Source organism: Plasmodium berghei (genome assembly GCF_900002375.2).
Source record: "Plasmodium berghei ANKA genome assembly, chromosome: 14".
Lineage (NCBI taxonomy): Eukaryota > Apicomplexa > Aconoidasida > Haemosporida > Plasmodiidae > Plasmodium > Plasmodium berghei.
In genome coordinates, this window is record NC_036172.2 from 1,127,579 (window position 1) to 1,152,650 (window position 25,072).

At 22.9% G+C, this 25,072-nt stretch overlaps 8 protein-coding genes and 1 non-coding gene across 9 annotated transcripts; 3 read left to right on the forward strand and 6 right to left on the reverse strand.

Moving 5' to 3' along the window:
- Positions 1-3,278: 3,278 nt before the first annotated feature.
- PBANKA_1428980 lies at positions 3,279-3,442 on the reverse strand. Its single transcript, XR_002688192.1, has one exon. It is a non-coding gene; the product is annotated as a U1 spliceosomal RNA (small nuclear RNA).
- A 1,147-nt stretch (positions 3,443-4,589) lies between these two features.
- PBANKA_1429000 (mediator of RNA polymerase II transcription subunit 18, putative) lies at positions 4,590-5,447 on the forward strand (the record flags this gene model as incomplete). The annotated part of the gene is made up of 1 exon (XM_034567637.1): positions 4,590-5,447. The coding sequence occupies one exon, from the start codon at positions 4,590-4,592 to the stop codon at positions 5,445-5,447; it is 858 nt and encodes a 285-aa protein (XP_034424114.1).
- Positions 5,448-5,682: 235 nt separating this feature from the next.
- On the reverse strand, positions 5,683-6,191 carry PBANKA_1429100 (conserved Plasmodium protein, unknown function; the record flags this gene model as incomplete). Its single annotated transcript, XM_034567638.1, has 2 exons — positions 5,683-5,881; positions 6,052-6,191. 2 exons carry the CDS (start codon positions 6,189-6,191, stop codon positions 5,683-5,685), a joined length of 339 nt encoding a protein of 112 aa, XP_034424115.1.
- A 583-nt stretch (positions 6,192-6,774) lies between these two features.
- PBANKA_1429200 (kelch domain-containing protein, putative) lies at positions 6,775-8,526 on the reverse strand (the record flags this gene model as incomplete). The annotated part of the gene is made up of 1 exon (XM_034567639.1): positions 6,775-8,526. One exon carries the CDS (start codon positions 8,524-8,526, stop codon positions 6,775-6,777), a length of 1,752 nt encoding a protein of 583 aa, XP_034424116.1.
- A 2,303-nt stretch (positions 8,527-10,829) lies between these two features.
- On the forward strand, positions 10,830-12,909 carry PBANKA_1429300 (integral membrane protein GPR180, putative; the record flags this gene model as incomplete). Its single annotated transcript, XM_034567640.1, has 2 exons — positions 10,830-12,347; positions 12,475-12,909. 2 exons carry the CDS (start codon positions 10,830-10,832, stop codon positions 12,907-12,909), a joined length of 1,953 nt encoding a protein of 650 aa, XP_034424117.1.
- A 1,540-nt stretch (positions 12,910-14,449) lies between these two features.
- Positions 14,450-14,731, forward strand: PBANKA_1429400 (dynein light chain 1, putative; the record flags this gene model as incomplete). Its single annotated transcript, XM_034567642.1, has 1 exon — positions 14,450-14,731. The coding sequence occupies one exon, from the start codon at positions 14,450-14,452 to the stop codon at positions 14,729-14,731; it is 282 nt and encodes a 93-aa protein (XP_034424118.1).
- An 895-nt stretch (positions 14,732-15,626) lies between these two features.
- On the reverse strand, positions 15,627-16,427 carry PBANKA_1429500 (DNA-directed RNA polymerases I, II, and III subunit RPABC3, putative; the record flags this gene model as incomplete). Its single annotated transcript, XM_034567643.1, has 3 exons — positions 15,627-15,753; positions 15,981-16,126; positions 16,269-16,427. 3 exons carry the CDS (start codon positions 16,425-16,427, stop codon positions 15,627-15,629), a joined length of 432 nt encoding a protein of 143 aa, XP_034424119.1.
- A 680-nt stretch (positions 16,428-17,107) lies between these two features.
- Positions 17,108-19,375, reverse strand: PBANKA_1429600 (proline--tRNA ligase; the record flags this gene model as incomplete). The annotated part of the gene is made up of 1 exon (XM_034567644.1): positions 17,108-19,375. The coding sequence occupies one exon, from the start codon at positions 19,373-19,375 to the stop codon at positions 17,108-17,110; it is 2,268 nt and encodes a 755-aa protein (XP_034424120.1).
- A 1,856-nt stretch (positions 19,376-21,231) lies between these two features.
- Positions 21,232-23,917, reverse strand: PBANKA_1429700 (conserved Plasmodium protein, unknown function; the record flags this gene model as incomplete). Its single annotated transcript, XM_034567645.1, has 2 exons — positions 21,232-21,316; positions 21,507-23,917. The coding sequence occupies 2 exons, from the start codon at positions 23,915-23,917 to the stop codon at positions 21,232-21,234; spliced, it is 2,496 nt and encodes an 831-aa protein (XP_034424121.1).
- Positions 23,918-25,072: the final 1,155 nt, after the last annotated feature.

Genomic DNA, 25,072 nt, shown 5'->3' on the forward strand with positions numbered 1-25,072 from the left:
TACTTTTTATATAAAGTTTATTTTTTCTATTCGTGTTTTCACTGTATTATTTTCTCGCCTGTTCTATATATTATATATAATTAGCTTTTAGTAATTCTGTGAAACTAATGGCATATTATAAATTATATATATATTAGAGCAATATTCTTCCGTTTTGTGTTTAAAAAATTAAAAAAAATTAATTAAATGGTATCCCAAATATCAATATAATTACCCAAATAATATCATTGGGTCGTTTTATATGTAATTATTATGATGAATATTTATATTATTTTTTAATGCTTTTTTTACTTTTTCTTAATAATTATTTAAAAATTTTTATTAACTTTATTCTTATTAGTGCTTTTATTTGTTTTTAATATTTTTAATTATTTTTTTTAATATATCATTTCACTAATTTCCCTGCAATAATTTTTAAGTGCTTATTATATTTTATGTGCATATATTAATATAATATATATATATTATTCATTAATATCTATAATAATGAATGTATATACTTTATACTTTTAAATAGGTTCTTTAGTACTATATATATAATAATACATTTCTCTATATGTATAAAAATATTGTTCCGTTATATTATACAGATCAATATTTTACAATAAGTTTTATACATATAAAGAGTAATATAGTTTGTTATAGTACTTATTTTATATATTTTATTATTATTTATGTGCTACATAAAAATATATATATTACCTTCGTTTCGGGTAAAAATTCATTTATGTATATATATAAATCATATTTATTTTATTATTTCATTATATTTTTATAATGTATATATAATACACAATTAAAGTATCAACTCTTATAATGGTTATATTTTTATATACGTTTATTTGCGATATTTATTTTTTTTAATTATTAGTATTATTTATATTTTTATCTGCCTATTTTTTTTGTATACTTATTTATGTATGCGTATATTATTTTTGGTTTTTTCAAGAACGATATTTATAAAATAACAAAAGGGGGCATGCAATATAAAAATTTTTTTGTAAAAATATAATATTTTATTACATATTATAGAATAATATTGTGACAAACCATTATTTTTTTTTCATATAATTTTTAAATTTTATGAATAAAAATATATATATGTATATATTTAACGAACCAATAGCTTTTTCATAAATTTATCATCGCTATATTATTTAAAAGTTATAAGTACTTTGAAAAGCTATTAAATATGCATGTAATACATAAAAAAATAATAAAATATTATATCTCTTTATATTTAATTGTTGATATAATGTAGGTATTTATTATTTTTTGCGATCATTTATTTAGTGATTAATTGAAATTAATTGCATTTAAATTCTTGTAAAATAAATGCATGTTGATAGTACGCAAATTTTGTAATATCTTTTTAATCTTTTGTATTTTTTATTTAATAAAATTTCTTTTAAAGCATTGTTTATGATAAAAAAGGTATCAAAATAAATCATTAATATAACTATAATTTTTTATTCTTTTATTTTATTGTTCGATGGTTGCATATAATGGGTTCTTATATATATAGGTAAATAATAAAGGGAATAAAATAATGCTTTTTATATATTTATCATAAAAAAAATATATTAAATATTTTTGCAATTTAAATCATCGATAGCAACACTATTAAGTAGTCAGCTACTTGCCACGTATTCATGTATATACATATTTACGCTTCGTTCTTTATAATATATGTATGCTATTTTTTATACTTATATACAAAAATTAAATAATTTTTTTTAAATGCTTTTTATTGCATTTCTCCAGCTTCTGTGTATTATAAGAACATAATATTCAATTTTTAAATATATTTTTTCTTATAAATTATTCGTTCACAGACATATTTACTATATATATGCATATATTACTCCCATATACCAAAGTGTTAATCTTTTTGCTTAATAATTTTCATATGATATACGCCTCAGTTTTTTACGCAACGTATGTGTGATTATATAATGCCGTTACCATGTGCATATTTTTTAAGTTTGTCTTATATTTAGATCAATGTATATGAAAAATATTTTCTTAAATATATATAGTATTTTTTATCTTTTATTTTAAGGAATTTATATAAATAAAAATATATATATGTAATATTATTACATTCTTATATATTAGTTTAAGCATATATGAATATATCTTTTTCTATGCTAATACATAAATATAAAATAATGATAATGTATAAATGTAATACTAAAAGGATAACGAACAATATTTTCATTCTTTTATTAGTATATTATTTTGTATAAGAAATCGGAAAAAAAATATATATTAGTAAATTATTGTTTTCATGCATATAAACAATTTCAAGATATTGTAATCAAAATCTTTACTCTTTAATCAGGGTTATAAAAAGACGAGCATGTAACATTGAATAATATTCGTAGGGCTAGTTTCGAATGCTTTAATATATATAATTAATTTAATTTTTTTGTATATAAATAATGCATAAAATTTACGTAAAATAATGATTAAAAAAATATTATAGCACCTTTTCATAATAAATATATACTGTTTTCATGTATCATTTTATTTATAAGAGAAGTATTATTTATGTACATTATTATAAGACGAAATCGTTTAGCGATGACAATATTGAATACCTATAATACTTTTTATGCCATTCATTTGATATATTGACCACATAATTATAAGTATAAAGTAACAAAATATATTAAGTTTGTGAATAATAAGCATATCATTAAGTTAAACCTTTAAAAACCTTTGAATAAAAAAAAATATATATTTACCTTGCTATCGATCCTTTTCTTTTAATCAAATGTATCACTATCACGCCCTACATTTTTTTTTACCCTATTAGCAATTTATATAATGTAACTAATAAGCCTATAAATATATACATATATTATATTAGGCATATTTGCTAATATATATATATAATAACATTTTTTAAAACATATTTTAACGATTTTAAGATGCTCCTATGGACATATAATATAACCCTCCATGTATAAATACAGAATTTTAATTATAAAAACTGTTTATTTTTCTTTTAGTGAATTTATTATAATTATAATGGGAAATTAATTATAAAATTACGCATTATTATATATAGTGCATGAAACATAAGAGAAAAATGAAATTAAAATATTTTTTCCATATAAAATATACCATAAATTATATATATTATATAATATTACATTATTATGCTATTTTTGCGGTATAGCATAAAAAATCACGGACATATATATTTGCACTTAGCAATATATTACCTAAATTTTATTAATGAGCAAAAAATTGATAATTTAAAATTGTTAATGGCATATTCATAATATGAAATAAGCCACGGGCAAAAATTTTGCTGTTAACACCTTCCATGTGGAAAGTCTATAGTCCATCACAGTCAGCTGAGTGCAATGCTCTGCTCCGAACTACGTCAGGGTAATTCATGAGCTACCCCAAACGCCAGCCAGGTAAGTTAAATTTTAACTTCCTTTATTTTTTATTGAGTATATTTTTAAACGCCGGAATTGTACCTCATTGAAAATTAATTTTTATAATATTTTTTATTCTTTTACTTCTATCGAAAAAGCACATTTGTAAAACAATGTTTTAAACTCTTTTTATAATATAAAAGGAAACATATATATTAATATCCATTTATATTTATCTTTACTAATCATTATATATATTTTTCTAAATAATTAATGATATAAAGTACTGTTCTCCTTATATATATAATATATATATCACAAGTCGAGTATATATATAATATATAGCGTTATTTTGAAACTTCATTTGCACTTTTTCATTTGTATTAAACTAAGTAGAAAAGCGGTTTTAAACAAATTCACGAACTTTTTTGTATAATTATAACTTTTTAAGCATAGAACATAATAATAAATGCTGAAATAATTGAGCATAAGAAAGCTATATAGATAAAATTCTTGGCTACTTAACATATATTATATAATAACTTATACATAATAATTTTTTCATGTGAAATTACAAAAATTTGTTTTATTCATTTAATTAATATAAATATGCATTCTTAAATTATTTTTATTAAATATATATTAGCTGTACTTTTTTTAATTACATTGTTGCACATTTATATTTTATTTGTAGAAATTACTATCTTCTGATGAGAGCTACCAACAATTTGGTTGACAATAATTTTTTTTTGTTTTACTTTACTTTAATTTAATTAATTTGTGGAATTCTCACGATATATTTAATTCACTGAATTTAATAAGCACAAAGGGAATACGTATAGTATAATTAGTATTTAAATTATTATGTAAATATTTTTTGCCGTAATGCTTATCATGATTTAATTATTATTATGCCATTCCGTTTTAAATATTCCTTCTCTCCTAAATTCGTATAAAATAATTTTCCTCTTTATTTAATCAATCACTTATCAAAATTCTTGCCTCATCAAAACCACACCTATAAACTGTCTAACTGTATAACTAATTGTTGTATCAATATTATATCTACATAATTCGAGGGATAATATAAATATATAAGCTGGACTCACGTAAAACTGTTAAGCTCCCCCGTTAGTATTCTTACTGTATAAATTTTAATTTTATTTGTCCTGTTTTGCAAAATCATAATAATAAATGAATGATAACATAGATAAATTAATAACCACTTTAATTTCTGAGACAAATAACACATTTGAGGGTATTGGTATAAGCAATGATAATAATACTGAAGAAAAAAATCTTCAATTTATGGAAAATGAAGAAAAACAATTTTTAGATGATGATATACTAAAAACATTAGGGAAAAATAATTTTTTTAAATATACGGAATATTCGCTATCTAGTTTATATATATCAGAAAATAATATGCCGATAAATGATGATCCTAATTTTCAAAAATTATTAAAAGTTATGACAAAATCCAGTGATGTTAATAATAAATTCAAATGGGTAGATTCTTATTATAAACATAGTGCACGAGAGGATGAAAATATACTAAATCCCCAATCACAAAATCAAGATTATATTTTTAGAGAATATATAGAACCAAATCATTTAAAAAAATTATCATTGTTAAGAAAATATGAACAAGGGGCTATTTTAAAATCATCTGAAAAAAATAAAGTAAATGTAAAAATTGTATCAGAATTTATTGTTCATGATACTTATGCTACAATAATTAAATCTGTCGGCTATCACCTTAATCATAAACTTTTTACAGAAGCTCAAATTTTTCATAATAAATATGGAAATAGTAATCACATTGTTATTTTGGTTCTAAGACATTATAAGGATCAAAGTTTTAGTATTCCTTTATATAACGACAGAGTGCTAGTGCAAATTAAATCATATTTAAGCGATAATAAATATTCAGATATCACTCAAAAAAATTTATTAAATTATGCAAAAATATTTAATCCTTATATTTTGCTAAGAAAAGTGGATTATTCATTTGTTGAACAGATTAAAGAACAAATGTCTTATGCAATCTAGCCTCATATCTCTATTTTTTTCGTAATATTATTAATATATTTTTTAATATTCTCCTCTATGTTTTTATTATGTTTTATATTTATCAACTTTACAAAAAATCATTAAAAATTTTTAATATAACAATGCGAATATAAATTAATGTATAACTAAACACACTTTTATATACACATATTTGCATATGTTCATTGAACCTTTTCATTATAAAAATTTGATAATATATACTATGACATCAAATTTAGTTTAATTCAGGGTTAGATTGGTTATTTTTTTCGGTTTTGACATTACTACTTTCAGCAGTTGCTTCATTATCTAATCCAGTCGTATTCGTTTCTATGCTATGCTGTAATTTAGGAGTAACGAATTTTTCTTTCTTGTCCTGAGTCTCCTCTTCGTCATCAATGTCTTCAAATTCTTTATATATGTTGAAAATATCACTAATAATATTTATTATAAAAATTGTTCAAATTATAATTATATAATTACTATATTATTTTTCACGCATATATACAGATCAATAAGCAACGATATTATGCATTTTATTTTATGCACACAATGGGGAAATATCAATATTCATAAGTTATTTTATTTTTTTATTTAATTGCACCAGTTATTCACACCGTCCCAAAACTTGAAGGATTTTTCAACATCAGACAAGGTAGAATTCGAAAAAACATCATCTTCGTCATATGCATAAAGCCCATTAATTTTTTCAGCTTTTATATTAATACCCTTTTCACAATTCATAATGCTATATTGTTTTACTCGCAAAAATTATATATATATGAACATTGTACCTACCCAAAGTAGTTATTTTTTATTTTTTGCAAGCACAGTTAAATATAAAAAATTTTATGCGATGATTATTATATATATGTGTGTGTGCATATTTTTCCATCGAGGGGTATACATAATACTCTTATTCAACATTATATTATTTGTCTATTTTTAATTTCATAAAATATATATGTGAATGCTTGCTCATTCGATTTGCTATTTATTATAATTCATTACCCGATATGTAAAATAAAGCATATTATTATTTCATGATTTTATTCTTATATGTTTTAAAACAAAGCATACAATTAATATATTATTTTATATTTGAGACATATATACTAGGCTAATTAATAAAAAGTACTTATTAAAACATGCAAAAAAACTACAAAATATGAAAACAAAAAATATTTGAGTAAAACTTGTATACAAAATCACGGGTTATAAATATAATAGAAATGAGTAAAATCACGATTTCTTTGCATTCCACGCAAATCACTTTATGCCGATATATATATACATATATTTATGGCTTTATAGAAGCTAAGCAGAATTACTGAGCACACGTTGCTTCCTCAGATTTTATTTCATTTTTTGTATTTTCTGCTTCTTCCGTTTTTTTTATTTTTTCTGGATCTTCATTTTCATTTTTTATAGCCGGATTTTCAAGTGAATTTTGTTTATTGGCAGCAATGTTTTCTTTTAAAATAGACAATTCTTTATCAATATGCTCGACATTTTCCTTAAGAATTTGTATGCTTCGTGTTAATGCTTCGAACAAAATTTTAAAATCTTTTATATCTAAACTATACATATGTATAATTTCTTGAATCTCTGATACATTATTTGCAGTCTCTTCAGTTTCTTTCTTTATTTCGAGTATCAAGCTATTAAAGCTTTTAATATCATTTCTCATCATCGTAATTGATACACTTGTGCATAACGGTGCAAATCTACATACATTTGAAATTGGCTCATTATTGTAATTTTTTCCGCCAAATAAAAAAAAGGCTTTTGTTTGAGAATGCAAATTCAAAGTACCATAATCATAGCAATTATGGATTTGCTTAGATGCTATTTGACAGTGAAACCAACAATTAGATGGAACATCATATACATATAAGTCTGGAATAGTATAATTTGAAAACCATCCAGAAAATAATCCCCCTGATATCCACATATTTTTGTCAACCATAACAGAACCATGCTTCCATCTTGCGCATGGTATTTCACCAGATGAATTTTTTATTAATGTCCAATTTTCATTTTTGATATTATATACCCATAATTCATCTGTTGGTGTACCTCTATTTGTTAAATCTCCACCAAATAAATAAAGAAAACTATAATTTACATTATCTTTTGTTGTTCTATCTAACCAAACAAGAGACGAAAATGCTCGAGGGGATGGGCATGTACCTTTATTATTAATTTCGGACCATTTTCCTCCAACAAAATTATGTCCACTATTTAGTAACTCATTATTTCTATTTAAGCCTCCCCAAATTATTGTTGCATATGTAATAGGACAATATGTATAAGCGTGACCATATCTTGCTCCTGGAACAGAATCTAATTTAAGAGAATATTTTGACCAAGTATCTTCTGCTATGTCATACATATAACAATCTTTTGCTAATATATTTGGCCCACATAATCCACCAAATAATAATAAATATGGGGAATTCTCATTATTATATGCTAATGTCAATGATGCATATGCTCTCTTTCCCGGGTTTTCAGTTAATTTTTTGGAAGTAAATGTATTAGGTCCATATGTAAACTTTATGAATTCATCTAAATATTCATTCTTAGCATTTATTCCACCATAAATAAAAAACTCATTTTCATATTCTATCATTGAATGAGCATATTTTTTCATAAAAACTTTGTTATCATGATAAATATGAGATATAAAGAATTCTGGAGGAGACATAACACAATCAGCTACTCGTGGATTCATACCATCAGTTCGCTGTTGTTGGTCTTTTAACTTTGTAGAGTTATCTAAATTTTGAAATGACTTAGAATTAGTTGAATATAATGTATTATCTTCCTTTGACCCTGTTTTTAAATTTAACTTTTTTTCTGATTCAATCGTTCCTGAGTTTTCCATAAGTAATCCTTTATCTTCACTTTGAATGCTCCTTACAATTTTATTGCTATTTTGTTTGTCTAAAGTATTATCTTTATTTGAATCACTTGCTTTTGATGTTGATTTTTTGGATTTCTTTTTGAGAAATTTGTTTTGTTTTCCATTTTCTGAAAAATCATCAATGTCTGAAAAATCAGATATGTCCGACATTGTAAATTTTTTATATATTTATTTTCAATTCACATTTATATTTTGCAATAATTATAATTTTTTATAAATAATATAATGTCTTAGTATACATATATTATGCAATCATGCATATAACAAATTCAAATGTTATGCCTTTGCTACAAAATACTTACACATTCACAAATTTCTGAGTCTAAAAACGAAAAACAAAATGAATTATGCAAATTTAATCATAATAAATAAAATTATCACTTTAACATAAACATTTTAATTTACATGTATAATTTGTTTTTTCACAAGCCCGTTCCCTTTTGAGAATAAATATATTTTTTAAATCATTCTTAAATTTTAAAGAAATTAAATAAGTCAAAAATAAATATGAAAAACAATCAAGAAATTAAATTGAGCAAATATATTGTACAAAAATCAGTGTAGTTAATATATATATATTATTTATATATTTTTTATAAAAAACAAAAAAGACATCACAATTTACAACGTTTTTTAAAACCTTCATATATCATAACTCAATAAATTATGTTACACACTTAAGGATAAATAATATTAGGAATATATACTAACAAAATCACATACGTTTTTTTATTATTCTTATTTAATTGTAATTAAAAACAAAACATATAAATATCTTATATGAATATTAAAAAAAAAAAAATGGAAACCTTGAAAACAGGAAAAATAGCTAGCTATGTATACAGGTAAAATGAAATTACTCATAATCTTTTATTTTTTTTTTTCATTTAATGAATATAAAAATATAACCTTTACGTCATAATATATTTATGTATGTATTAAGAAATATAATCAATAATGTCTTATTTCTTTTATGTTTTATGTGGTGTCTTTTTTCAGAGATAAAATTATATATTCCTTATTATAAATTGAGCATATTATAAATAATATGACCGTTAATAGGTTAGCCAAATTAATATATATGTGCAAAATTCCAATAATTATCAATTTGAATATATTATACTGATAACAAAAAATTAAAAGATAGAATTAAATATATATTAAAAATAAATGTGAAGTATAGCTAGTAAAGTATGGGCTTTATTTAATATTTTTTAATTTTGTTCTCATTTCTTTGTACCATTGCTTTTTGTTCGTGTTTCACACAACTTTATATTGTTTTTTTTTTATTTTTCACATTCTATAAGATTGTGGCACCTGTCCAATTACAAGACTTTTTTTAATTTAAAAATAAAAATTATAAATATGAATAAAATAAAATGATTTCTCTTGATAATATAGTAATACTTTACAGTATTTGTATCGAAATGTATTTATTGTGAACAAAATGGTAGCTTAATGCAATTTCCCCCAAATGCATTTAAAAATCAAATATAGAGAAATAAAAAAGGTTTTCTACAATATTCATAATTATTTTTATATTATAATTATTATTGGTTTTTTAAAAGGAATTTATTGATGTGCATATATAGAAAGGAATATTCCGATGGTTTTGTTTTATTTTTATAAATTTTATCAAAATGTTACAAAATTTATATTTTTTTATAAAATTGATGTAGAAATTATTTTTTTACCTTTATTACGTTTTTTATATTTAACATTTTAATTGTGTCACTATGTTTAAGAATTTTAAAGCCTTTTATTCTGTATAAGACATTTATTTGAATATATAATATTAATTTTATCAATTCATATTAAATATAGTTCGAAAAAAAAAATAATAAAATAAAATTATTTTCAATTTCCATGCTTCGCTTACATATTATAGCTCAATAATAATCATTATTTTTTATATTTAAAATAAGCATAGGCATGTGTGTTGTCCAGTTATAGTTCTTTTTTTTGTCGCATTTCCTTTTTATATGGTAATTTTTATTTTATCGTTGTTATTCTTTAGTTAAAATGGTGTGTCAATTTAATTCATTTTATTTCCTTTTATTATGTTTTCTACATTAATCGCCTTTTAAAGACTAAATAGAGCAATATAAAAATACTTTTAAGTTTTTTTTTAAGTTTACATATATTTTATTATATTATCAATGAAATTTCAATTTTGAAATATTTTATACTTGAATCACCTATATACTATAATAAAATATTTGAAAATGTATGCATTTTTTTATTTTACATGAACTTGATTTTATGCATAAAAAAGGGAAGAAAGAAACCTATGTATGGAACATATGTAGATACACATTTATATGTGTACATTTCAAAACAGTAACAGACATTTTTTTCATATAAAGAAACGAATAGTTTATATTTTTTTCACATATATGATAAAAATTTGTCTGCATAAAATATAATTTAAATCGAAAAATAATTCCAAAAAAATGGGAAAGAAAACTATATACTATATTTTTATGGTGATCGTGTCATATTTCATTATTCATGATGTAGAAAGTAAGGTGTTTCATGGAAATTTTTATATGAAAAAGAATGAAAAAATTCATTATTTAACAAAGTTTAGTTGCAATATAGGGACATGCGAATTTAATGTTAAAATGAAACTTAAAGACAATATATTAGAGAAGATGGTGCAGGCTTATTATAAAATGAATAGTAATGGCTTCTCTAATAATACAAATAACGAAGGTATAGCAAATAACAAATTGTTTTATATGGATTATGATAATTCATATTATGTCTTAACTAATAATCATGAAAAACCATTTTCGCAAAGAGTTACATTAATGCTTGATATTGAAGAAAAATATGTTAATAAAAATGAAAAATGTCATGCTTTTGGAAATTTAAGAAGTGTACATAGATTTAGCGTGCCGTTTCAATTTAAATATTCTGATTTAATTAACAGTAGAACATATAACTTAAAAAAAATTACAAATAATAAATATTCAAAGTCCTTTAGTTATATCTATAATGAATTACAAAATAATAAATCTTTACAATCAGGGATATTAAATTATCAATCTATTATTAATGAGAAAAATTCAAATTATGAATATAAAAACATTTATGCTAAAACAACACACCGTGTTCATGTTTGGTTCTTAATGTTTGATGATTGTTATGATAATTTTATTCGTAATTTGAAATTAAATATAAAAGCTAAAATAGCATATTGGGAATATCTATTAAATGCATCAGAAAGAAAAGACATTTCACATTTATCAGCTTTACAATCAGATGATGAAAATAGGGACAATGATGATGATGATTACGATGATGATACAAAATATTATAAAACATATAATTTTGATAAAAATACACTTTTGGAAAATCCGAAAAGACTTTTATTTATAGAAAGTAGATTCACACAAGGAGAAAGAGAAGACATTTCTTTTTTCCTTAAATATCACGATTTTAAAAAAATGAAAAATTTTACTAATATGTATAATAATTTATATAAAAATGGATTTTATGAGCAAGTAATTGATTATATATATGAAAATGAAGGATTCAATATAGAATATGAAGTAAATATACTACAAGCAAATAATTCACATTTTTCTTATGAGTTATTGCATTCACCCCTTTTTACGAGCATATTAACTCTTTTATATATTTATCTCATTTACCAGTATGGAGAAAAAATTTTTAAAAATATTTCATCAAAACAAAACAAGCATGTAATGGTTGTATGTTTAGCATTTGTAATATTAATACAATTGATATCAAACTTTTTGTTATTTATACATTTATTAGTTTATTCACAAAATGGTATTGGAATTGAGCTTTTTAAACTTACATTCAATATACTCAACTTTTTAGTACAAATCATCATGTGTACTATGTTACTTTCGCTAAGCTATGGTTTAACGATTTTTGAGACCAAAATTACCAACTTTACAAAAATAAAAATCATATTTTTTGTTATTACGTTTTTCCACGTAAGCATAAATACATAGCGGACCCGCTATCAGTCATAACCATTCTCTATATCTGATTTCTAACATTATTATATATACGCATGTGTGAATGCATATATTATTATATTATTTTTGTTTTTTCTCTTAGGTCATTTTAGTCGTATTTGACAACACATATATCAAGGACTCGTCATCAAAATACTTTGACAATGATAACATAACTGGTTACATAATACTAGCTTTAAGAGTATTACTAGCAATTGTATATCATATAAATTTAAGTAAACTATATAAAGTCACTAATCAACAGAAGATTGCAACATTTTTACAAAAATTATATATATGTGGCTTATTTTACATACTTTCGTTTCCAATAATTTTTATGATATGCTATATATTTGATACATACTGGAGGCAAAGGTTTATGCTATTTGGAACGGCATTTTTACAATATGTTTCTATATATTTTATTACAAAAATGTTTTTAACAAATTCGGAATATTTTAAAGTTTCCGATATGTCAGCAAGTGATCTTCCTGGAGCAACGTCCAGTTTATTTAATCAAAAGGCCCATGCCCATTAAGCGGAAAATATTTCACATATTTATATCTTCGTTTTATCATTTACCCATTTTTTCTTTATTTTTTTCTTATATTTTTTGTGCATGTTTCATACACTTATGTGCTTTTTACGTATATCTTACGTACATTTTTCGTATATTTTCCCTATAATTTTCTTATTTTTTCCGACTTTTTCTCATTTTTGTTTTTATTTGTACATCACATAAACATGCATATAATACACACACAAAAATCGGTATATACATGTTCCTTATATATATTTTCTCATTATATTAATTTTTTATTTCACATCACTATTTTTGCTACTACTATTGCTATTTATTAATATTGATTATGCAGATCATATATTTATTGTCTTTTGAGCATTAAATAATTCTTCATATAACACCCAATTATACTTATATATTCAAAATTAAAGCTTGGGAGTAAAAAAAAATGAAATAAGAAAAATTAAGGCCGATGCAATTTAAGGAGTGTTATATATTATTCTCTTTTTTTTACACACATTTGCGAAAAAAATTATAAATATTTATAAAGCAATAATCATAAAAAGAAAAAAACATTATTTTATTATTTTTATGTACCTTTTCAAATTAATTCATTTTTATTTTTTTTTCGATATCGTTTTGCGCATTTTTTTATTTTTATTGCGTAATATGAAATTGTGATATATAGCATTTCCGCTTACATGATTATCTCAAAAAAAATATTTTTTAAGTACAATAGCAATTTATACGTATATTTGTTTATTTAAGCAATATATATATGTTTATATATAAATTAAATGTAATTTTTATACGAATAATATAAATAAGAACAAAGGGAAAGCTAACATTTTATATGAATGCTAATTAGACGGCATAAAACGGCGACTCGATATTTATGTGCGTAAACTGAATCAGACGGCAAAATTCCTCCATGAAATTCGTATATCGCTAGTATATTTATTAAAAAAATACACATATTTATTATTTATATGTGTAATTATGTATGCATTATAGATAGTTAGCTAAAGGAACTTTATGAAGATTGAAATTCTTTACTAAAAAAATAATAATAAAATAATAAAACGAGGGATTTTCTCACGAAGAGAATAAATAATAATTAAAAATGCCACAGAAACAATAAAAGATATATCTATTATTTATTTTTTCATAATTAAATTAAATGCTATTTTATTTAAGTATATATATCATATGTATTATATTTATATGTTATATAAAAATGATAATGAGCAGGAATAAAAAGGACAGAACATATATAAAACATTTATTCGATATTATTATATAACAAGTATATAAATTATTATATGCAAAAATAATGTATGCAAAATATCCATAAATTGTAGTAAATCCTAGACATTTTATAAAAAGAAATATTTACGTCTTTTCGATTTTATTTTTTAATAAAATTATCATAATTGTTTACTTTTATTTTTCCATTTCCATAATAATATAATAAACATATAGACGCAATATATACGTTTATAAATATATGTATCGTGAATATTTATATATGCACATGTACATTTATTTGTAAAAAATGGCTGATAGAAAACCAAATAAAAATGCGGTTGTAAAAAATGTAGATATGACCGAAGAAATGCAAATTGATGCAATTGATTGTGCCAATCAAGCTCTACAAAAATACAATGTCGAAAAGGATATTGCGGCACATATAAAAAAAGAGTTTGACAGGAAATATGACCCTACCTGGCATTGTGTAGTTGGAAGAAATTTTGGATCATATGTTACACATGAAACTAAGAATTTTATATATTTCTATATTGGACAAGTAGCTATACTATTGTTTAAATCTGGATAATTGATTTTATACATAAATAACTACTTTACATTTTCTTTCCATCACAAAAAGCGGAGAGTATATTAGTACATTTATAAAAAAAAATATTATAAAATGGAATATATAAATTAAGAAACAATGATCATATAAATAAGAATGCGCATTCTTGTAGCAAAATATAGGACAATAAAAGAATAAAATACACATTTTTGTGTACAATGTGATGCATATTAAATAAAATCCGCTCTTTTATAACTATATTGTATTTTTTTCTTTCACTTTTACATGATTTATTTTATAATATGTGTACAAGCACCTATTCGCCTATATATGCCTATATTCATATTAGTACGCATATTTTATTCCATAATTATTCCTATATATCTTTTTATTTAAAATTCACTTGTGTTTCATTTATTTATTTTATATTAGAATGGTATATTAAGCAGTTCAAAACTTATATACACGTGCAGATGCAATAGTTTACATTTTTATCACCGCTATAATTTTTTTTCCTTTTACATTACTATCAATTTATGTGTTTTTGAATAAAATCTGAAAACTCTCAAAAAAAGTAATATAATCAAATTATGTAGCTATATCTTTTTATTAAAGTTCTGCATTGGGAATCTTAATATTTACAAATTTACCGAAAAAAAAATAGCATATCATCAAAAATATAATAAAGTTTTATAACAGTTTAAATAGAACACTATTTTCTCTTTGTATTTATTTACAAAAATGGTGAGAAAGAAAATAGTAATAACAAAGATCAAAGAAAAAAAGTATATTATTGATATATATTTGATAATATTAAAAGATGTTAAAAAAATAAAAACATAATATGCTCGTTTTGGCAAGATTGTGTGAGCAAATACTTGTGAAAGTAAAAAAAAACATGGTAACGCTTTATATCTTATACTATTTCAATATCCACATTTTTGGCAAGTAAATAAATTTTCATGTCTATTTCGAGATCTCCTATAAATTGCTTATCTGCTGTTAGTGCCATCATTAGTCCCCCATATGAAGCATAAACCGTCCTTGAAAAAGAAAAATGTATAAATTTAAATGTGCCATTATAATATAACCATATCAATATATACATATAGAGAGAGAGTTGCACACGTATATAATAAATGAATAAAATAATTTTATTGTTCATTGAGACCAAATCATAAATTATTGCATAAATAGCATATGGCATATGAATATATATAATATGTATAATCAGTTTATATGATAAAATATGCTTAGTATGAAAGTAAACCTTCTTTCGGATGAAAGTTCCTCGAATTTAAAAATTCGGCCACTCATAATATATTCAATATTATTTAATGACTTATTATCAGCTTGTTCCCATGTTTTGTCATCATTTTTTCCCATAAAATTATCTTGAAGAGCTAAGTATATAGCCTATAAAATTTTTTAAAATATTAATCAAAAAAATATATTATATATACCAATAAAGTTATATATTTGAATAAAAACGATAAATTAAAATTAACATAATGATGATTTAATTTTTTTTTTCTCTTTTTTTTATTATTTGTGCCACCTTCTTTTCTTCAACTTTAAACAATTCTGAATGGACATCAAGGATTAATTCAGCATCATAACCCGTACTTTTAGCTTTTATTCTACTAACTTTTTCAAACTTTGAATTATCTACATTGCTTATAACAAAACGGTCTTCGAACAAAATGTTTGATGCCATTATTTATTTACTTATTTCTTTTTGTTAATATAAATTCACGCAAATTTAATTATGTTAAAAATAATATCTTTATTAAAGCGACAAATTATCGGAAAACTGAATATGTTCATTAAAATTAAGGAATAACAAAAAATAACAAATAAATAAAAAAAATACATATGCATTTACATTATTTATATACCCTGCAAACCGTTTCACTTTTAGTAACGTTTGTGGAAAACCATATGCTAAAATAAACGCAAAATGTAATATGCTTATACTATACCCCCTCAAAATATATATATATATATTTTAATAACAAATTAAGGTTCCCCAATGCATGTTTTCTCAGCTTGAGAATTATTTTTCGAAATGAAAAAAAATTATACTTATATAATTTAAAAAAAAAAACATAAATTTAATATACTTACATTTTACCGCTTAAAAATTTACATGTTATGTTAATTTATATGAAAAAAAAATAAATGAAATGAAAAAAATAATAATATAAACACACATTATATTGGTTTAATACTCCATATTGTATAATTATAAGTGTATGCAAAATTAACATTCGCATTTTTTTTAAAGATACATTTTTAAAAGAAATAAAACGAAGCGAACGATGCTGGCAAAATGAAGGGAAAAAAATATTTTGGGAGGAATCTACCCAACCCAAACTTTTTAATATATTGTTACTCTTAGTAACTTCTTCCAAAGAGGCACCATCTTTTTGCTGGTTTTCCAGTCCAAAAGCATTTGGTGTTTGGTGGCATAGGGGGCTGATCGAGGGGTATACATAAAGGTTTCATAGCCCCACTAAGTGAGGTTTCTGTATTTGTTTGGTTCATAGATAGCCTTTGTGTTTCTTTTTTGATTTCTTCTTCGGTTGTTATATCTTCACACCATGGTGCTAACACCATTTTTTTTTTATTAAGGGCATCCATAACTTGGTCAAATGAAGTAATTTGAACAATAGAATCATCTAATTTTTTTTTAGCTTTTAAAAATAAGTTTTTATGTATATCAACTAACATTTGTTGTGTTTCTAATAATACGCTTTCTTTTTTAATATTGAATTTTTGATTATTATCTCGACGAACAAAAACACAAGAATTATTCTGTATATCTTTTGGGCCTACTTCTATTCTTATTGGTATACCTCGCAATTCCCAATGGTTAAATTTATAACCCGGAGAATATAGGTCTCTATCATCAAATATACAATTAATTTGTGCATTTTTTAAGACTTTTTCTATATCTTTACAATAATTAAAAATAGCAGTTTCATCACTATTTTTATATAAAATAGGTACAATAACAGCTTTATATTTTGCAACATTTGGTGGTAAAATTAATCCTTTATTATCACTATGTATCATTATCATAACACCTATAGATCTAGTAGTACATCCCCATGAAGTTTGATGCACAAATTGTTTATTTTCTTGTTCATCTTCAAATTCAATTTTAAACATTTTTGCAAAATTTGTACCCAAATAATGTGATGTAGCTGCTTGTATAGCTCTTCCGCTTTCACTTATAAATGTTTCATTAGTTGATGTAAAATTAGCTCCACCGAATTTTTCTCCTTCACTTTTTATTCCTTTAATAACCGGTACTGCTAAGCATTCTTCATACCATCTTCTATATATATCTAATATATCAAATACCATTTTTACAGCTTCTTCTTCATTTTTATGTGCTGTATGCCCTTCTTGCCATAAAAATTCTCTTGTTCTAATAAAAGGTGTTGGCTGTTTAAATTCCCATCTAACTACTGTATTCCATTGATTTAATTTTAATGGTAAATCTCTGTGGGATCTGATCCATTTTGAAAATACAGAATACATAATAGTTTCACTAGTAGGCCTTATAGCAATTTCTTCAGGTAAATTTGTATCACCATATTTGGTAACCCAAGCAACTTCTGGACTAAAACCTTCTATATGATTTTTCTCTTTTTCTAATTTATTTTTTGTAACAAATAATGGAAAATATGAATTTTCTACATCTAATTTCTTTATCTCGTTATTAAAAAATGTTTGGATACATTCCCATATATAATAAGAAGCAGGTCTTAATATATAACATCCAGAAATATCATAATATTCTATTAATTCACTTTTTACAATTACTTGTGTATACCAATCTGAAAAATTTTGTTCTTTTTTTGAAGTTATTCCAAGGATATTACCTTCATCCTTTCCTTTATCCCGTTCATTTATTTTTTCATCGTTTTCCCCGTGCTTATTATTGTTATTTTCACCATGTGGTAATTTGGTTGTGCCTTTTGAAATTTCTTCATTAATATTAGTATCATCTCTTTTTATATTTTGATTTTCTGTATCTTTTGAATCTGATAAATTTATAAATTCTGGTGTATGATTATGCAAATCACAATATTTAATAACATCAGTTGTTTTTACATATATACAGCTATAATTGTGCATAGGATGAATAATAACTTCATCCATATTTTTTATATCTTCGTCAAAATATAATTTTACAATATTATCTTTATCTGATTTAATAGAAAATGGAGTAAGAGATCCTGGATTTACATTTAATATATTTTTTAAATTTTCATCATCAACAAATCTTAAATTTGATGTTTTTAATTGGCTTGATACATTTTTTAAATCTAATTTTTTCCAGTTAGCTACGCATAGATAAAAATATTTTTTTTTTTTATCTTTTAAAAATAAATTTTTTATTACATTTTCAGATTTCTCCAAATTTAAATCTAAAATATCTTTAATTGAATTTACTTTCCCATGTTTTACTTCTTTGTAATTTATATTTAATTCTTTTAGTTCATCAAATAATTTCTGGGATTCTATTTGATCCGCCTCTGGGATATCAATTTCAGAATTTGTGTTGCACATTCTTTTTGAAACTATATGGATGTACTGTTTTCTTGTCTTTATTTCTGTCACCTTTTTAAATGCATTCAATACAATTCGCATTAATTTTATATTCTTTTATGTTTATTTTTCCGTAGAAATATATATGCATGTATATATATATATATGTTTGTATATTCTTACAGTTTAGAAACTACATAGGTTGTATGCATAAACTATTCCTAGTGAAAATATTCACATAAATATGTATGAGTTACAAAATATAAGAATAAAACGAGTGTATGTTTTGTTTAATATACAAAAAATTATTATGAAAAATGTTATTATAAGGAAGAAATAAAATGCATTATATATTGTAAAAATCAAAATATTATATTGTGAAAAATATAAAGTTATGCATATATATACTCCTATATATTATATACATTTGAAATGATAATGATCCAAAAATGGATAGAAAGAAAAAAAAAACGTAAATATACTAGAAGAGAAATAGCTACCTGGTTCAATAGAAAACTGTAAATATGTTATCTATTTTTATCAATAAATATGCATAGTGTATGCATCGATATATATGCAACAAATTAAAACTGAATTACCAATTTTGTTAAAAATAATACTTTTTCTTTTTTCTTTTTTTTTAACGTATTAACATAATAATAAAATTTATTAAAAAATATATAAATACTATATTATTGTAGAATCATATAAAAATATTCAAAATGGCATTATTATTTTTGTTTTTTTACAATCATTTTGTTAGTATATAAAAGAAATTTACTAGGAAAAAAAAATAATAAAAAAAAAAAAACGATGAACCACTTTGAATCGTATTTTATTGTGAACACATATTTCTCCAAATTTATTATTTTTTTCCTTAAAACGGAATTTATTTGGCATGCATACCCATATATTTATTTTATTATCATTTTTATATACATCATTTTTTCCCACACATTTATAAAAATAGGAGCATATAAATGATGATTTTCATATATTTCTGCATTAGTATGAAGTTATCAAAAAAAATTAGATCCAATTGCAACTGCTATGCATATATATAAATTATATGAATTTTGTTTGACCTACAAAGGCAAGAAAGTTTATATGCTAACAACTAAGTAAATTGGTGAATATAAAAATGATGCTAATAAACTAGCAATAGGCAATCATTAAATTTGTTCCCAATTTTAATCCTATAATATATATATATATATACTTTTGTAAAATGCAGCATCAAAGGCATGTATAATAACGTGCGCTCAAAAATGTGCACTGTTTGTAACACTTTGTGATTGCTTTAATTATATAGAAAGATATTTACTCATATTTTAGAAAATGAAAAATAATTTATTCCATTCATATATATAGCATTTTTGTAGTGTATATTTTTTTTATCGGTTTCGAAAATCCGTCCTTATACAAAAATAACATCACCAAAAAAATGCACAACTACAATTTTCTTAATATTCTGAGCAAATCTCATAGTATGTATAATTAATATTATAATTATATTTAAAACAGTATTTCATTTTTTTTTAATGATAAATTATTTTTAAGCATTATTTTATAAATTCATTAAAAATGTTATAGAATATAATAAAATAATTTACAGAATGGCTTTCATTTAACCAAAAAAATAAATAAAATTAATAACATATATATTTAAGTGCAGTAAATGCACAAATTTATTTTAAATGATATACAACGATGAAATGCAAACGTGTATGCATAGAATATGCATATTCACGTCGAAGGAGTAAATACCGTTTTATGGACATTTATAAAATAAATAAACATTGGATATTAAAAACAAATTAATATAATCCAATAGTTATATATATTTATGTGAGGAAACGTAAAACATGATTAAACAGGGAAAATCAATAAATAACGAAAAAATATATTAGCATATATTGACATAAAAAACTTTAAGCCATTTCTAGCTATAAAAATAGCTACTCCCCTGAAACCCATTCAGCGAAAGCTTTTAGCCGTTTGTTGCCTATCAAATAATCGTCATTTCCTCGGTTATTAATCCATCTGCAAAAAAAAAATTCAAAATAATATAACATGGTATCATATAAAGAGATGAAAAATTAGCACGTATATGTATACATGTATTTTCTCATAATAATCATGAATATATATTTTAATTCGTAAAAATATAAGCATATTCACACAACTCATCATTTGTGTCTTTTTGTTTTTTGTGTTTCAAATTAATTATTACTTATTAAAGTGGTTAAACTCAAAAATGTCTGAATGGTATATGTACTCAAAAGTGTTACAAAGTCGGCTGGGCCCATGTATGTTATTTTTGACATTATTATCTAAATATGTTTTCTTTGAAAACTCGAGAATTAAATCATAAATAGTTTCATAATATATTGGTTCATCTATTAAAAATGAAGAAAAAAGTAAATCTAATTTAGTATCGTCAAATTTATCAATCCATGTATCTTTTTCAAATTCCAGATTATTTATAAATTGCCAAAAAATTGGAAAAAATGATATGATTACATCTAAATCTGTATAATTCTGTGAAAGACGAAAACTTTTCATTTCTAATATTTTATGATTCATAAATTGAGGCTTTTCAAAAGCTTCTTTACATAATAATGATATTTCATTATTAAAAGTAGCTTTTTCACTTTCTATGGATTTTTCATTTGAATTATCATATTCAATTCCAAAATTATTATTATCATGTGTTTCAGATTCGTTATCATTTTCATCGCTGCAACATAGTGCATCATGTTCCTTATCCCCAGAATAATCTGAGCTGCTTTCAATTTCTTCGTCTGAGTCATATTCTAACGAACTAAATGTTTTTAACTTTTTACCATCTTCATGATTATGAGTATAGAAAAAAAACGATCTTAATTTTTCATCAGAATATTTTGTTTTAACTATATAGTTTTCTATGTTGAATTCTTCTTCCTCCCTCGTCTTTTCCTCCTCAACATCAACCGTCGCTTCTTCAACTCTCGCCTCTTCATATTTCTCCTTCACACTTTCAACCTTGCTTTCTTCAACATCCTCCTTCGCATTTACTGTTATCAGCTCTTCCTTTGTTTCTTCCTTAGTCTCTTTAACCTCATCTTTTATTTCTTCTTCAATTTCTTTTATCTCTTCCTTAGTTTCTTTCCTTTTCGCGTCCTCAACCTCATGCTTGCTTGCTTCAGCAAGTTTCGCTTTAGCCATTTCATATTTGTAACTGCTAAGTCTGGTATATTTTTTAATCCTTAGTCCCTCCGGGATATTCATATTTTTTCCAATAATACAGCCCTCATCAATATACACATTTTTATTAATGATTACATTTTCACTAACAAAAGAATTTAATATAACTACGTTACTTTTTATAGTAGTATTTTTTCCGATAATACTATTTACAATTGTAACATTTTTATGAATTTTACAATTTTTACATATGACCGAATTTTCAATAGTTGTATCATTCATGATTTCTGAAAATTTTTCAATAGAACTTGATTTGAAGATTTTACAATCATCACCAAATAATGAATTTTTGGACCTATAAAATCCTGGCTCGGTATAAATTAATTGAGGCATATCAGGTAAAAGATGATGTGCTTTAGATAAAAATGGATGAATATTTTTTTCTATTAATGTTTTATAAAAATTGTAATAAATTCGAAAATCAAATAAAGTAACAATCATTTGGTTGCATTCAGTATAATTATGATCATCATTTAATTCGTGTACATATATTTCTTCAATTTTTATTTCTTGTTTTAATATATTATAAATTAAATCTTTACGAATACATTGATAATCAAAATTATCTTCAAATAGTTTTAAAACATCAGGGGTTATAATATATATATTTGGTATGAGCACATCACAAGATATAATAATAGAACTAACTGAAGAACTAAGGATAGAAAAAATCGAGCGTTCTCCTACAGCTGTTTCTTTTTTATTGTTTACTTGAGTAAATGGTTTATTTTCTTTTTTCTTTGATTTTATATTTTTGCTATTATGATTTACTTGATCAAATATCTCATTGGTTATGCTTATATAATTTTTATTTTTTATATATTCAAATAATAACAGTTTAAGTGTAAAATTGTCATAAGCAATTACAAATTCTTCATCCTGATTTTTCATATTATCATTTGTGCCATGAGTTAGTAAAAGCGTCATAATTTGATTTTTGCATTTTTCTTTATTTATAAAATGAGCTTTAATTATTTCCTTTATATTTGATATAGGTATAGTATCAGAAAGTAATAATAATATATCATCATATACGTCTTTACATTTTTTAAAATCTCTTAAAACATCTCCTAAGCTTTTTGTCTTTTTGTTCATTTTAATTATTTCTATATCTAAATCATTGTATTTTCTTTTACTTTTCTGAAATTTCTCAACATAACTTTGCAATTCATTTTCATGATGTGTTACAACAATATATATTTTTTTGATATCATTATATTTAAAAAAATGTAATTGATAATCTATTACATATAACCCATTTAATGGTAAAAAAAACATCAAACTTTCACTAGTTAGGGGCTCATAAACTTCATCAAAATTATTTTCCACGAGTAATCCCATTACATTTTTCTTCTCCTCCTCTCCGTAGCATACATTGAAAGTTATTTCTTTTTTCATTTTTTCATTTAATTAAATTGTATATGAAAAAGGAACGTCTATATACATACAATATATATTACCCACCTTCACTTTTATTACCCCTTTTCTCACTATGTCGTTTATTATTATGCTTGTCCCTTTTTAAAGAAACGTGATAATAATTCCTAGCTATTTCGTTTTTTCGTATTTTTTAATTTTTTTTCTTATTTTATTATTTTATTATCATTATTATTTTTTTATTTTTTCTATAAATATTTTTTATCATTTGAAACAGCTTCATTTCATATATTCATATACAAAATATTTCTTCTTTGATTCTAATATTGACATAAGGGGATAATATATTTCTTAAAGATACATATTTCTTTTTAATTATTAAAAACATAGAATAAAGAAAATAACGATGTTCGGCAAATAAAAAACAGAATAAATGCAAATAAAATGAACAAAATTGAAAATTCTCAAGGGACACACCGCGAATTTATATAAAGGCATATCGTGTATACATTATATATTTTTACAATATATAAATATGTACATAATATTTATGTATACCTATAAAAATTATATTTGTTCGTGGTAATATTTACCTGTGGCACGAACATAAGTGAGAAACGTTAGCTTTTTTTTTGAAAAGTAAATCATATATAATAATTGCAATAGATCTAAAAAATGGAACAATTTATTTTGTAACATGAAAAATGTTATAGAAAAAAAATGTATATTTCAATGAATTGAAAAATATTAAATTGCATAAAAAATGCATTATATATATAATGACATAAATTATTTTAATTTGCGTTTACATATTCAAGTTATTAATATCCTATTTATTATATCATCCTTAACATTTTTCATAAATATTTCATAAAATATATATATATATATAATAAGTATGTGCTTATATGATACATACATAATATTAGCGTTTTTTTTTATTTAATATTTTTTCCAAAAGGTGCAACAGCTTATATATACGATTCCACAAAAAGGCACATTACTATTCTCTGAGCCTATCACCGTATAAAAAATACGTATATATCTATAATATATAATTTACAAATATATGTTATATATATTATTGAAAAAATACATTTTAAAAGAATGTAAAGTTTTTATGTATGAGAAAAAACATTCAACACACTACGAAAAACTTTTAATTATAAAGAATAT